At 44.0% G+C, this 14,858-nt stretch overlaps 1 protein-coding gene across 1 annotated transcript in view; it reads right to left on the bottom strand.

Moving 5' to 3' along the window:
• Nucleotides 1–1,342: 1,342 nt before the first annotated feature.
• The window catches only part of Colgalt2 (collagen beta(1-O)galactosyltransferase 2), a 106,758-nt gene continuing 93,242 nt past the window's right edge, over nt 1,343–14,858 (bottom strand). The window contains exons 8-12 of the mRNA XM_021167369.2: nt 12,218–12,324; nt 9,023–9,155; nt 7,917–8,044; nt 5,058–5,264; nt 1,343–3,546 (exon numbers count right to left, since the gene is read on the bottom strand). Of these exons, the coding sequence (XP_021023028.1) occupies nt 3,270–3,546; nt 5,058–5,264; nt 7,917–8,044; nt 9,023–9,155; nt 12,218–12,324 (852 nt within the window). The 3' untranslated portion in view covers nt 1,343–3,269. The remainder of the gene's footprint in view (nt 3,547–5,057; nt 5,265–7,916; nt 8,045–9,022; nt 9,156–12,217; nt 12,325–14,858) is intronic.

Raw genomic sequence — 14,858 nt, 5'->3', positions numbered from 1 at the left:
GAAGCATCTCCACTGTCTGTCTGTCCAGAAGGGAACCAAACCTAGAATCCTAGACTTCCTCCCCAAACAGCAGCCTCTGTCTTCACGATCAGAATGTAAGCAGGTCAGCTTGTCGGCATTACCTCTGTCCAGTTCCATCATTGGACCCAACACTCCCACCCATCCTCCCATTAACACTGGATGGTCTTTCACAGGCCCTCCTTCCACTGTGCTGAAAAAGCAGCTCCAGTCCTCTAGGATGCTAAAACCCACTTTGTTCCCTTTTAGTCTCTAAAGTACAGCTACCTGCCTGTGTGGTTCCTAAATTGACTGGATTCCCACAAAGGTGGGGACCTGCCCTTGCCTCCTGAGAGTTTCCATTCCCCAATAAGGGCCTGAAACCAGGTCATGCTCACACATGGTTCTGGAGATTTGGGGCGGGGTGGGGGGCAGAGATTTGATTTGAAATACTAGAGTCATTCTCCCTACCATTTTATCTTTGAATGGTTGGATAGACCATGTGTTAGCACAACAGTGGGCACTCTGCCTTGAACATATGGCATACCCTCAATTTCCTCTAGGGGGACAATTCTGCCTTGACATATGGCATACCCTCAATTTCCTCTAGGGGGACACTTCTGCCTTGAACACATGGTATAATCCCTGCCAGCTTGCATAATGCTACTCATCTGCCCACAGCAGCTCCCACAGCATGGGCAGGGCAGTAGCTACCCTGTCTCATTTGCCTTGGGATCCCATGACAGTTCCGGATGCTCTCTGGTTTTCAACACTGATGCAGACATGGAAGTTCTGGTAGTGCTGGTCATTGGCAAGGGTTTGAAGAGCCAAGCAGCAAGCATAATTTAGGAATTTAGAAAATTTGTTTTTATTTTTATGGAGAGCTCCAGAAGGCAGCTGGTCTCTTCCCTACGCTGAAACAGCAAAGCAAGACAGACCAGGATGTGTGGATGCCCACTCCTTCAAGTGCCCAAGGGATGCCAAGGATGAGTCTTCTGCAGACTGCAGGGGGCAGCCCACAGGGCAGTGCTTACACTGTCAAGGTCAGGCTTGTCCCTCAGAAGATCCCAGTGTGGATCCTGAGAGGAATCCCCATGGGCTTCAGCCTCCCAGGCACCAAGAGCAGGCTCCAGGGCCAGAGACAAAGCTCTATATCGAAGGCCTCAAGTGTCACTCACCACAATGGCCAGTGTCTAAGTTGAAGAGCAGAAGGGAGGCTTGGCAAGCTATCCGGATTGCTAAAAAGATGGCTTTTTAAAGTGCTAGATCCACAGTTTATAAAAGTTCACGAGAACATTACAAGGGACTCAAATCTGAGCAGGCAGAAACACAGGCTGGACCAGACTAACAGAACCAGAACTTTATTCACAGTTAGAAAAGGTCCTAATCTAAAATTCAAACTTTGAAATCCAATGTCTTTTAAGAATGAAAATTCTTAAATCCGTCAGACCAGCTGACAGGGCAAACAGGAGAAAGTTCCCCATTAAGACAGCAACAGAAACGAAAACAATAAAAACAGCAACAACACAAAACATAACTCAGTCTCCCTTCACTTCCAGTGCCCCAGCCACCTCCCTCTCCTATAAAATACACAGTTAAAGCCTGGCATTCCTGCACACATTCAAATCACAAACAAGATACCAAATACCCAAGGAGACCTTAGGAGTCACTTCGAGTTCCTCATGAGCTCCCGAATGCTCTTCTCTTTTTCCCTAGATGAGAAGCCGCAAGCTGGGGCTGGATAAGCCTGGTTTCTCAGCTTCAGTCAAGAAGCCTGAATCACACCCAGGAAGGAAGGGTGGCTGAGGTGAAGCACCACAAGACACTCTTGGCAGCTGGCTGGGAATCCTGACACTGTGTGTGACACAGTCCAGCATTGCACCTGACATTAAATTAGCCTATGAAGAATTAGGGAAAAGTTTTAGGGGACTTTTTTTGGAGAAAGGTGTCTACTTAGGATTTTTCGCTCTGAGAGCTGTGGATCGCTGACTTAAATCTATTGTCTAGACCAGTGTCTTATATATCCACTGGAGAATAAGTTACTCCTAACTGGTTAGCTTCTCACCAGCGGTCTTCCCTGCAAAAGCCAAGCTGGGAAATTCAGGCAATTCAGATGCTCAGACTCACGTGTCAACACTGATATTGCCCAGTATGCAGTGAGAGTCTGAGGCATCTGTTCCTCTGCTTCACCCTACAGACGATGGTTTTTCCACTTTGGTAAAATAAATAATTCAGAATATAATGAAAATCTAAAACGAGGACAATTGTGAGGCTGAAATGTATTCTGCCCCTCAACAGTGACTTATTAAACTCATCAACAGTGACTTATTACACTCATCAACAGTGACTTATTAAACAACTCATACCTGCAGTTCCTCCCCAGGCGAAGGGGTGACATATAAGGAGTGAGGATCTGGGCCACCCCATCCCTCACAACCTGTATATATTACAGTTTTTTATAAATAGACATATTGGACTTAAGCCACAATACAAATGCCAAGGGTTTAGATCTTTCCCCCATAAATATCTAAATATTATAGCCACATGGCACCTAGACATTTTGATGAACGCTCTAGCTGCCACGATGGTCAAGAGCCCATGTCGCTACCCAAGCCAGTTACGTACTCCATTGGATAATAACCACTGAGCCATCGCTCCAGCTCTCACTCCATGGGATAATAAAGCCAAGAGGAAAACATCCGCTTTGCAACAAACTCATGACGGAGCTCCTTTGAATAAAAGCCCAGTTAACGGTTTGGTTTCCCCATTCCCAGACACTTGTTACATAGTACTGTTTTCAAGGTCACATCAATTAGATGAATAAATGTAGTCTAGATGGCTTGATGATTTCAGGGTCACATCTGCCACATAAAATGGACCACTTAGATTAGTAAACAAGGTCCACTGGCTTGTCTGTGTTGACTGCTCACTTACTGATGTGACAGCTTGGGGTGCCATTTCTTGGATGAGAATGTGAGCCATGTTGCCACACCAGTGTGGCTAACCGCATTCTCTGGCTAGTGAGCAGAACTGGGCATTTGGACTGAAGTTTAACCTAGCCATTCCAGTAATGGCTTCCTAGGGAATTTGGTTTTTAATTTCTCTGTTCTTCACTATACAGATTATATAATTTTGATGAATCACATCAAACCACTTGATTAGATGACTGCCATCTCTACAAAACAAAACCCCAAACTGGAGCAAACAGATGAGTAGCCCTTTAGAAAATCCAGACAGTGATGAACCGTGCAGACCACACACCCAGGAAGCTTTCAGAGTTCGTCTCTTGAAGGCACAGTGTCCAGGGAAGTTGGTGGTGGAAGTGCTTCTGTGTTCTTGGCGGTACTGCGGATGTGTCCTTGCTTCCGGGATTTCCAGGAGTGTGTCCTGTCCCAGTCAGTGGCCACTGTCTCATTGTCCCAGATGGTTGACGTTTCTGTGTCGCTCAGATAGCCTGGCTGGCCTGTGTAGTGCGTAGGGTAGATGAGCAGAGGCTCTGCGGAGAAGGCTTTCAAGTCCCTGGACTCATAATACTCCTTGTACTCAGCCCTGTAAACAAGAGGTGCACAGCCACATGAGGGGCAGAAAGAAGTCTCAGGGAATGGGGAAGGCAGAGGGCCCTGCTTGTCATCTCTGAAACTGCCTGGGTACATTTTTGCTTTTGTATAGTTGTATTGATTGTGGAGAACCTTAGACTACAAACACAAAAAGGATTTCTTTAAAGTGTTGAGAAGGTCTGTAGAGACAAGCAAAAGGGCCAGGCCCAACCGGTTGCGGTTGGGTAGAACAGTTTAGTGAAAGAGCTTCAAGTCTTACTCTGAAAGGTAAGACATCAACTCTATTGGACTCACAGCGATAAATAAACATGATCAATTCTCAATCAGTGTTCTGTTCCTGTTTCCACTGATAAAGAAATGAAGACATCTGAGACCTGGAGAGCGACAATGGGGTAAGGGACATGGAGAAGGTTTGGAGGCATGCTAGCTGGCCATCGCACCCCAGTTCTTGCTTGCTGCCCTGGCTCTATGCAGTTGTAAAACTAGAGGGACATCTTTGCTTCCTCCAAGGGTTCCTTGAAGTTACATGAAGGATACCTATACAGTATCTTTGTCCATGGGAGAATTAAGTACTATTTTCCTTTCTGTTTCAGGAGATAGTGGCTTGACTCTATATTTCTGTCAGGATACAGAGGTAACCCATATTGTGTAAAAGATGGCAGATAGCTCCATCTTTACTGGTGACAAGATAAAATGATCAAGCTGTATCATGGGAACCTCAATAGCTAAAAGGAAGGTCAGAGTTGGAGATCACTTAGCAACTGAGAGAAGGGGTCAAGGTCAGAACCTGGCCTCCTGTTCCACTCATGATTTTAGGACACATTGCTTCAGCAGCTATTACAAATACTCTAAAGATCTAAGAGATGTGTGGCTATTTCTGCCTCTAAGAATCTATAGCCCACTGTGAGGACTAACAGGTAACTGCCATTTACTAGACCCTTTGATAAATATCAGGTCAGTCAGCTGGGCCTTGGGCATTTGAGTACTGTATTCCTCCTTTCTTTGATATCTGGCTCAGATGCCATCTTCTCTTCCCCTGAATTTCTTGCCACCTCCATGACTATGAGACATCATGATGATTTGTTCATGGGTCCGTGTTATCTCCCAGAGTTTGAATACTAAGAGGATGTGTACTCTACTACCTAGGGCTACACACATGGGGTGAGCAGAGTGAACCTAGAATAAATCTAGGGTGGCTTAAGAAAGATAACCTTTAGCTTCAGTTATGTGAAGTTAGAAAGTCAGAAGAACATAGACAAGTAGATTCTGAGCAGACCATTATCCTGTGCACTGAGCAATGAAGAGGATATTAGACAAGGCAGTTACCTCCTCTGTCTCATCCTTTCTGTCCATTCAAAGGTCTACTAAACTTTTCCAGGTTATAATTATAAAAGGATTCTTTAGGAAACCCATACAACTATAAATACACCAAGTTCCATCTAGGAGGCTTAGCTTGTGAACAGTATGTGACCAAGGGACAGGTGGCCATGGAAGGAGACTTACACAGGATGTTTGTTGTACATGATTGGCAAAAACTCATCCACTGGCAACATCTTCCCAAAGGGATCGGCTCCGACAAGCTTCTGTGCTCCTTCCAGGGAGATGGCGTAGCCCAGGGTCCAGTAGGAATAATCAGCTTCGACGAGATTTACAACATTGGGCACCGCCTTCTCTGGCTCTTTGACTTGCATTCTTTTTCGACCGATGTAACTGTAAGGAGATGGAAAGAAGAGAAGAGTTCCAAGTTGAATATTAGAATATTGAATATTATAAGAGTAGAGCACATACTTAGTTTTAAAAGATGTTTTAAAGCCTGGACTCTTGTGTCTTTTCCTAATGCATACCACCACAGAGATCATTCTAGCAGTATCCATAATTGCTATTGGTCCTCATAAAGTCAGTTTTCCACCTCCATTTATCGGCACCCCAACTATTTCAGGCCTGGTGGTCTGTCTTTAAGCCAGAAAGGGAAGATGCAAAGAGATGACAAAGTTGCTTGGATAATGTCCCTGGGATGATGTTTCCAGCTGTGTTTACAGAGGTTGGAAAGGAACAAAAGAAGCCAGATGTGAGAATCTTGAGTTTGTTGTCTTCATGCCTTCATGTCCCCAGAGCTTCTGCCTCAGATGCTTTCTGTACCACTTTCCATGTGCAGGCACTAAACAGCATAGAAAAGGCTGTGAGTGAGAAAGAGTCTGCGGTAGAGGACCTAGAGACCCAAGAGGAGCCCCAACGGGTTCCCTCTGGGGAGTCTGAATGACAACTCTGAAAATCTTTCCCCTACACACTCTGCTCGTGCCCTGAAGAAGACATGGAGATCCAAGGAACAAGGAATAAGGACATATTCAGCATTTAGCTCTTCTAGGAACCTCAAGCAGATGTTCTCAGAGTCAGACTTTCTCAAGTGCAGTAGAGATGAAACTTGTGCCCAGTCCCGACTGACCCATCTCTAACACAACTCCTACATGTAAAGTTGAGGACACATCAAGGAAGAAAGGGTGGAGAGACTGTAAGAGTCTGAGGTATGGGATATCTGCTATGAGGTTGCATCTCCTAGGAGTGTAAGTGAAGCTACACCCACGAAATCTCAACAACATGGCTGCTTAAACAAGACCTGAATAAGTACAATACCAATACACAACAGACGGGGGAAAATCTTGTGGGGTTTCAGCCCTAGATAAAGAACGACAGGAAACTAAGGAATACTGAGAGCAGGAGGCTCCCCAACCCTGGGAAGAATCCCCTGTCTTAGTTACGGTTTTGCTGTTGTGAACAGACACCACGACCAAGACAACTCTTATAAATGACATCATTTAATTGGGGCTGGCTTACAGGTTCATAATTGTCAAGGTGGGAGCATGGCAGCATTCAGACAGGCATGGTGCAGGAGGAGATGAGAGTTCTACATCTTCATCTAAGGCTGCTAGCAGAATACTCACTCCCAAGCAGCTAGGACTAGGGTATTAAAGCCCACACCCACATTGACACACCTACTCCAACAAGGTCACACCTTCTAATAGTACCACTTTCTGGGCCAAGCATATACAAACCATAACACCCTCAAATTAGATATTCAATACCAGGTGGTCAGCCCTAAAATCATATATGTACCTGTAACATTCTATAGCTTAAACACACACACACACACACACACTATATATATATATATATATATATATATATATATATATATATATATATATATAGTCACAGATGCAGAAGGGCTGAAGAATGGTGACTTCTGGAGGCTAGAACTGTGATCCTAACAGACTGTTCAGAATATGGATCATGTGATTCAACTCTGACAGGGGAAGGCCTCCTTTTTATTACATAGTATGATTTTGAGGTTTATTTCCTAGTTAGTTGGATCATTGCTGTGTTTCTTTTTAAATTATTTTCTTAAGTTCAAAAGAGGAGTGCCATCAGGGTCCAAATTTATCTTTCTCGCTGAGGACAGAAGGGTAGGGAAAGCTGGGCTGTTTCAAATAAGCAGGCTCTAATTTGACAAGATTACCTTAGATACACAGTTGGAAAACTTGGGATGTTTCGGCCTCATTGGATGGAACAGAGAGTGTTGCTTATTTCACAAAGAAAAGAGGAAGAAAAGGAGAGAAGGGGGAAAGAAAGGGAAGAAGGGAGGAAGGAAAACAAAAAGATGCTAACTCAGAGGCAAGAGACCGAGCACTAACTAGTACCAGCTCTGAGCCCGCACTCCCTGAGTGAGCCTGGCTTCCCACCACAAGCCTAGCAGACAGTGCTTTTCCTGGTTAGACAACCCCATCCCCACAGAGGAGCTTGGTTCAGATCCTTCCACATCCTACCCCATCAGGGACTTCAGAGGCAACCCTCGTCCCGGGAGCTGACGTTCAAGTTCACATTAGCTCTTACACGAATGTGTGCTACTCCCATTTCCACCCGGCCCACATGCCACTTTACTTTGCAGGTGAAATTTCCACCATTCTCCCCAGTGGTCCTCGGGATGTTTCCTCAGCTCTGTCAAGAGGCCGCTAATCAGGTAGGTGACTCCAGTCTCATAAACAAAAAGCCAACATCAACCAACCAAACACACACACACACACACACACACACCCCACAAACAAAACAAAACAAAACAAAACAAAACAAAACAAAACAAAACAAAACAAAACAAAACAAAACAAAATTTCCCATAGTTTCTCACCTTGTAGACGGAGGCAGAAACAGCCACCCAACCTTTCCCTACTTCTTATTTCTGGGGACATCTGTGGTGTAAAAATCAGGTAAACGGAAGGAAGTGTGATTGAGTCTCCTACCAGCTGGGGGAGGTGGGCTCTGGACCTTGGAGAAGACTGCCCTTTGGAGCTATCCATCTTTGTGACTCACATCAGTTCCCAGTCCAGCTGAGCCTTGTCAATGTCCTCCATCAGCTTCATCAGCTTCCTCTTAAACTGATGCTCAAAGCGCACATCATCCTCGATGACCAGAGTCTTCTCCAGCTCTCGGTCAATAACCTGTAAAGGTCATCCGTGGGGAACACCATGAAAAAAATACCCATTTTTTATTTTTAAAAGCTCATAACTTAGAGTCAAGAAAATGTCCATTGATGACCCATTGTATAGATGTGTGCCATATGCACATCTATAAAACCATGTGATCTACAACTACCTCAATTGTACAGTGTTAGCATCCTTGCAGGTTGAGATCTCTCCAACCCAATACCAAGAGGTCATGTCACGCTGTCACATGTCAAGATGGAGGTTACCCTTGGGAAATGGTGACCAGAAAACTGCCACCTGTTTCTTGATCTCAGTATTGATCGACATGGGTGTCTCATTCTATGTGTGCCATTTTGTTGACTGATCTATGTACTTCTATTTATTTCTATAACATTTTATTTAAAGCATAGAAAAAGAAGAAACAAGTCAAAACTAGATCAAAGGAGAAGAGGCACCCAGAGGTCCTTATTTAGTTTTTCATTTCCTTTATGTTCTTCTCCCTTCTTGTGGGAAGTGATCCTAATTCATGTACTCTGAGATCCAATGTCACCTCCAGTAGTATCTTATGTATAAGACACGGGGTCCAGTTACAGCTCTGCCTCTTCTCACCTCAAAACAGTTAATACTTCCTGCCTACTGTGAGAAGACTCCATCCTGCCTAACCCTGCCTCACATGCCTTCTGTGTGATTCTTGCATGAATTCATTTGATAAATGATAACATGACAGACATACACAAAACATTCCATTTACGAGGAAGGGGAACTCAGGAAAACAATGTTCCCACAATGTGAAAACCATCACCTGCCATTGTCCCACGTGGCACTGAGGCCATCATCCTAGTGTCTTTGCTGCTGGCCTTGGGCTGACTGGCTGCACAACCCAAGAGCAATTTTCAAGCATACTTCTGGGACAATCATGGGCTCCTAATTCACCTGGGAAGTTCTAGTTTCCCTTGCTCTCATTACCAAAGTGTTCCTCTAAAGAATATTTACCTCTTTCCAGACAGAGAAGTGACTAAGGAAGCAACCAATTTCACCCCTGGTTAAAGGCCTGGATGAGTAGGGGTCCCGGTAACCTGGTAGCATCTCAATGTTCCAGGCTTTCAGCTGGCTTGTGTTGAGTGCCCTGAATGACAAAGAATATGCATGAAGATCAGCAGGTCAGCGTGTCCCCACTTCAGATCAGGGAGGGAAAGAAGAGAGCAAGGGGAAAGGGAGAAAAAGAGACTGCATGTTTCCTCAGAGCTTCTCTATACATGGAGAAAAACTTCTCCGTTTCTGATAATTCTCTTGCCTGCCAAGTTGATGTACCACAATGGTATTATGAGCATAGTGAGGGCAAAAAATGGCGTCTTTTATATGTGTATATCCCTTACAGTGCCCAACATGATTTCCCCCAAAGCTTCTCTAAAAACTCTGAAAAAGGACTCTCCTGATGAAGAAAAAGCAATGTACAGGCTCATTACATTCCAAAGGGCTAAGGACAGGAAGGAATGAGGGGACAGGCTGTGCACAGGTGGCCTCCCTTTGGACCTTAAACTAAAGCAAGGCCAAAATTAAAAACAACACAGATAAATTTTCCAAATGGTGGAGGGAAGGTCTCATGATCCAAACCATGAGGCATTAGTAAAAATGGTCACAGGCAGCTGTCTAAAACCCTGGAAATCAACCAAGCCCTCACAATGTCCATCGAGAACAGTCGAGTCTCCAACCACTGTCAGTTAGATTCTTTTCTCCATAGCCCTTGAAAAACAGTCACCTCACAAACCCATGAGTAGTTGTGAAAACTGGGGTCTCGTAGTCACTGAAAGTGACAGGGTGGGTAGGCATTCCCTGAGGGCCTGCTTCTGGGACACCATCCTTATCCAAGCCAACAGTCTTACAGAAATACATTATAGAACACAAAACAACACACACACACACACACCACACATACCTGTTTATTTGAAAAACCCAACAAAAGCAGCAATCTTTTACCTAGACCTACAAGTAATCAGAGCAGCTACGCCCATTTGCTACAATCAAATTACTAAAACCAAGAATGAAAGAGCAAGCATCCTATTGACCTTACAGAAGTAAAAACAATTATACTACAAATGGTTGTTCGCCAAAATTAAAACAACTTATATTAAGTGGGCAAACTTACACAAAGGTAAAACTACTGAAATTACTTAAACGTAAGAAATTCTGAAGAAGTCTAAAACAAGTAAAATAGGTTGAGTTAGTAATCTGAAGTCTTCCACAAAGAAAAGCCTAGAGCCTGATGTTTAAAGAAGAATTAGTATAAATTCCTAATAGCCTTTAAAAAGAGAAAGAGGAGGGAACCAATCCCAAAAGATTCTATGAAGCCAGTATTATCTGAAGTGAAACCAGAAAACTGCAGGCCAGTATTCCTATTAATACAGATGCAGAATTGTAAAGAAAACACTAGTAGATAGAATCCCACAACACAGGCGAGGGAGTATACAGCAGGACAGGTGAACTTGTTTTCCAGCATTATAACCTGTGCAGTTTAACCTGTGAAGATCTATAAAATCAATGCACCATGTTGACAGAAAAGAAGCTATGTGTTCATCCCAATGGAAGATGCATTTGACAAACTTTCATGTTAAAAAAATAAGAAAACAGTAATAAAAGGTCTACACCACCAGCTTGATAAAACTGCACCTCGAGTATAGTACTTCACAGAGAAAAATCTAAATGCTTTCTCTCTGAGATCAGGAAAAGACAAAAATTTCTGATTTCATCATGTCCTTTGAATGTTGTGTTCAAGGTAATATCCAGGCCGGGTCATAAGGCAAGACAGGGAAATAAGTGCTATCTAAATTGCAAAAGAGGAAATAACGCTTCCCCCAATTATAAATGACAAGATCTTGCCTACAGAAGAACCAAAGCAATGCATGCACACACACACACACACACACACACACATGCTCACCACACAACTAAAATTGATAACTAAGGCTGCAGAATATATGATCAGTATACACACCTATAGTATCTTTACACATTGGCAATAAATACTAAAAACAATAAATTAAGGAAATAATTCTATTACCATGGTATCAACAAATGCCAAAGAATAAATTTAACAATGTAAACAAAAGACTTGAAAACTAAAAGCAACAAAGCCTCACTCAAACAATTGATGTATACTATTAAGTGAAGTGACTTGTTATGATTCTTGGCACTTCTTCAACTGACCTGTAGTTCAGTGCAGCTCCTATCAACACCCAAGCTGGTATGTGTGTGCGTGTGTGAGGGTGTGTGTGTGTGTGTGCGTGTGAGGGTGTGTGTGTGTTTAAATCTATGTGTAAACTGTCAAGATAATAGTAATGTTCACAGGACACCAAGCACCTATGCTAGGCAAACCAGCCTTCCAAACAAGTGACAAAGGTGCAGGACTCATGTCTCCTTATACAGAAAGCCACTGCCATTAAGTCAATGCGCTACTGACATAAGGATAGATCTATAAATTAACTTAAGGAAACTAAGAGGTCGGGGGCATTCTCTTGCATTTATGGTCAACTGATTTTTGACAAAGGTTCCTAGAATTCATAGGGCAAAGTGTAGTAGTTTTCAAATAAGTGGTACAGGGGAAGCCAGATGACCCATTTGTAAATGAGAGGGGAATCCCAAACACTTAGCTCAACATAGACCAAAGGCTTAGAGACATACCTGTGAATCCCATTACTCTGGAGGCCGAGGCAGGAGAATTACAAGTTCAAGGCTAGCCTGGGTTATAGTCAGTTCTAGGTATGTATGATTTTACTGTCACATCTCCAGGAAAATTGGCCCCTGTGGTCAGACCAGGAGGAATCTAGATGTCTCACACCACAGGACATGCAGACCATTATCTGTTATTTGTTTGTTTTCTGCAGACCTGAACATGGTTTCAAACACATTCCCTCTATTACATGAGAAACAATCACAGCTCTGAGGATGGCCAGAGACTGGAGGATCAGGTCTCACAGTGTGAGGCACAGAGGTCACCGGTGGGAAGTGTGTCTCAGGGCCACGTTCCAGACTGAAACTAACATCACTGCTCCTGTGCGCATCTCTTTCACAGGTCTATCCTCCATGGTAAGAACCTCAGAGGTCCCTCCCTCCAGGACTCCTTCTTAGTTGGACAAGGCATCACCCTGCTCCAACCACACCTGCAAGGGGGCGGGCAGAGGACTGACTCACTTCCCATCCACGGCCTCGACAATCTTGACCTCGATCTCCTGTTCGTAGAGCGTGCGCAGCATCCTGTCCCGCCTGTCCTTCCTGCGTTTGAGGTTGATCATGAAAATCTAATGCAGGATACAAAAGGGCAAAGAAACACGAGTAGCTCGGGGTTATTTTGGGTTGGTTGAAAAGCTTAGCAAAACGGATGTGAGGACCAGAGGGGTAAGGGGTGGGAAGAAAGCTGTGGCTTTGTCTTCCTTATTGGGCTCACAGGCCGGTACCTATTTATCAGAACCGAGCTGCTTTCTAGATAAAACCATCAGCAATGGCCTAACCTGATAGTCACCAATGGTCACATTCTCTATTGTCTTGAGCAAATAAAGTTCAAAAAATGATCACCCCAAAGGCCAAAGGTGAATTAAAATGCACGTACACGGCTCAGAAGGGGAGCTGTGTTTTGCTAAATGGCTTAATCAAGCCAAATGACTAAATGCATCCACGTACATCAGGTTCAGTACTGCCGCTTGCTGTCTGCCTAAGGCCTGTTGCTTCCATGTCTCAGTCTCCTCATCCTGGAATGGGGACCACTGTGGCTCTACTGCACAAGTACTATGCTTGGTATTGTCACAATTCACACCCACTAGGTAAGCTTTACAGCTTTCAAAAACTAAGAAAGATCTGAGTCTTCATGTGTCCAGTATGAACGTCAAGATCTCTGTCTCACAAGCTTTTTTTTTTTTTTTTTTTTTTTTTTTTTGCCAGAATTCTTCAACTCCTAAATCTAAAAGGATAAAGGCATTGAAGAAAAGGGCCCAGTTCCCTGGTTGTTACCCTTGACCGAGGAGAGAGTAGCACAAAACATGATTTTGGTATGAGATTTTTTTTGAGTGCTCAACAGAGGGCACCTGCTGGCTTGTGAATACGGATGGATGTGCATTCGGGCTTTCTGAGCAAGGGCCAAGTCTGCCTGTACCCTTTACCCTGGCCTGAAATGCCTGGATGATAGCAACACTAACATATAGACATCATAAGGTAACTAAAGCCTCATGAAGACTGACTGCTGCAGGGAAATTAGCGTTTTATTTATTTATTTATTTACTTACTTACTTATTTAGTGTGTACAGTGTAACTGCATTGCTGTGAGTGTCGAGAAGGTCAGAGGACAATCGACAGTCTTCTAGCTTGACAGCAAGTGCTTTCAGCCACCAGACTGTCTTACCAGTACATAAGTTAGCTTTTGAATAAAGGCCTCTGGCTGCAAGCACTGATGAGCTGGTTTTGAATATTAAACTATTGGGAGATGTTAACAGCCAGCAGGAATCTACCTCCCAGTGAAGGAGAAACCTACAGGAACAGGGCAGAGGACACTCGTTGCCTCCTGACTGTCGAGGTGACTCTGCGGACAGTATTTATTGTCTCTGTGTAGTTAGCTCTGCTGTTTGGAAAAGGAGGGGTTTGAGCAAACCCACCCCTCAAGCCCTGTACCTATGAAAATTTGTGCATAGTGGTCTATAGTAAAGTTGGCTTCATGTTATGAGACCTGTACAGAAATCTTAGCATGCAACCAGGCTGAGGCCCAAACTATACTACACTGAGCTTTGGCTCAATAGTTTTAATTTTATTAAAACTATTTTTATAATTTTAAGTATAATTTTAAAAATATGCTTTAGCAGCATCAGAAGTTATACTAAACTTTCAACTCTCCCCTGTAAGAGATTCTCATCTCTGTTCACATATAGAGTCCTGGGAGCAACAGAATGTTCTGTGCATCATCCTGGGAGATGCTGGGCAGGGAAGACACTCAGTAGGATTTGATAACCTCTTACTTAACTGGATAGTTATTAATAAAACAAAAAAAATCCACCATAATTTCTGTGTGATGTATATTTGGGACTATGCAGCTTAAAGCATGCGCCGTCTTCTTTCATTTTCTCCGTCTTTAGAATCCTAACTGTCAAGGACTATGTTCCATTGCCCGGTTTTACAGACATAGGAAGGAAACGGCATATCCTTCTCGCATCCATAGAGCCATCTGAGGTCACTCAAGGAGACAAAGCAAAACAAAACAAAATAAATAGAGAAGCATCCAAAAAGTCCCCTGCAAACCAGAGGCCTCCAGTCGAGGAAGCTTTCAGTAAATAATAGTCCTGCCCTGGGCCCTGCCAGGACAAGGGCAATAAACTCAGTAGCCATGAAGGGAAAACACAGACGGCTCGCTCATACTTAGTAAACAGAGCAAAGAACTGAGTGCCAAATACAGCCAGACGCTAGCAACCAGGTCACAGGATTGGAGGGCGGAAAAGACCTCTGACACCTCTTTTCCACAGCCCATGTCTGCTGCAGACAGAGAGATGATTATCCCGGGCTGTGGAAAGCGAAGTCCCAGGCTGCCTCACTTTCTAGGGCACTAACACCACGGTCCTGCCGGAGGAGGAGCAAGCCGGTCCGGCCTGTCTTTGTTTCATTTACTGTGATCTGGTCCTCACAGAAAAGTGATGCCAGGAGGAAAAAGGAAGATACTGAAAGACACTTGGCCCCCTTTCCTAGAAAATGATGAGAGGCCACCGTCTCCAGGAAGGAGAACTGTGCTTGGCAAGAGGAAGCTGTGTGGGAGGCCCCGCCCCGCAGCAAGGACCCACCACTGGTGAGCCCACCCTTG

The sequence above is a fragment of the Mus caroli genome, chromosome 1, assembly GCF_900094665.2.
Source record: "Mus caroli chromosome 1, CAROLI_EIJ_v1.1, whole genome shotgun sequence".
NCBI classification, from domain to species: domain Eukaryota; kingdom Metazoa; phylum Chordata; class Mammalia; order Rodentia; family Muridae; genus Mus; species Mus caroli.
The sequence above is the reverse complement of the archived record's forward strand: the minus strand, read 5'-3'. Positions and strand labels throughout refer to the sequence as shown.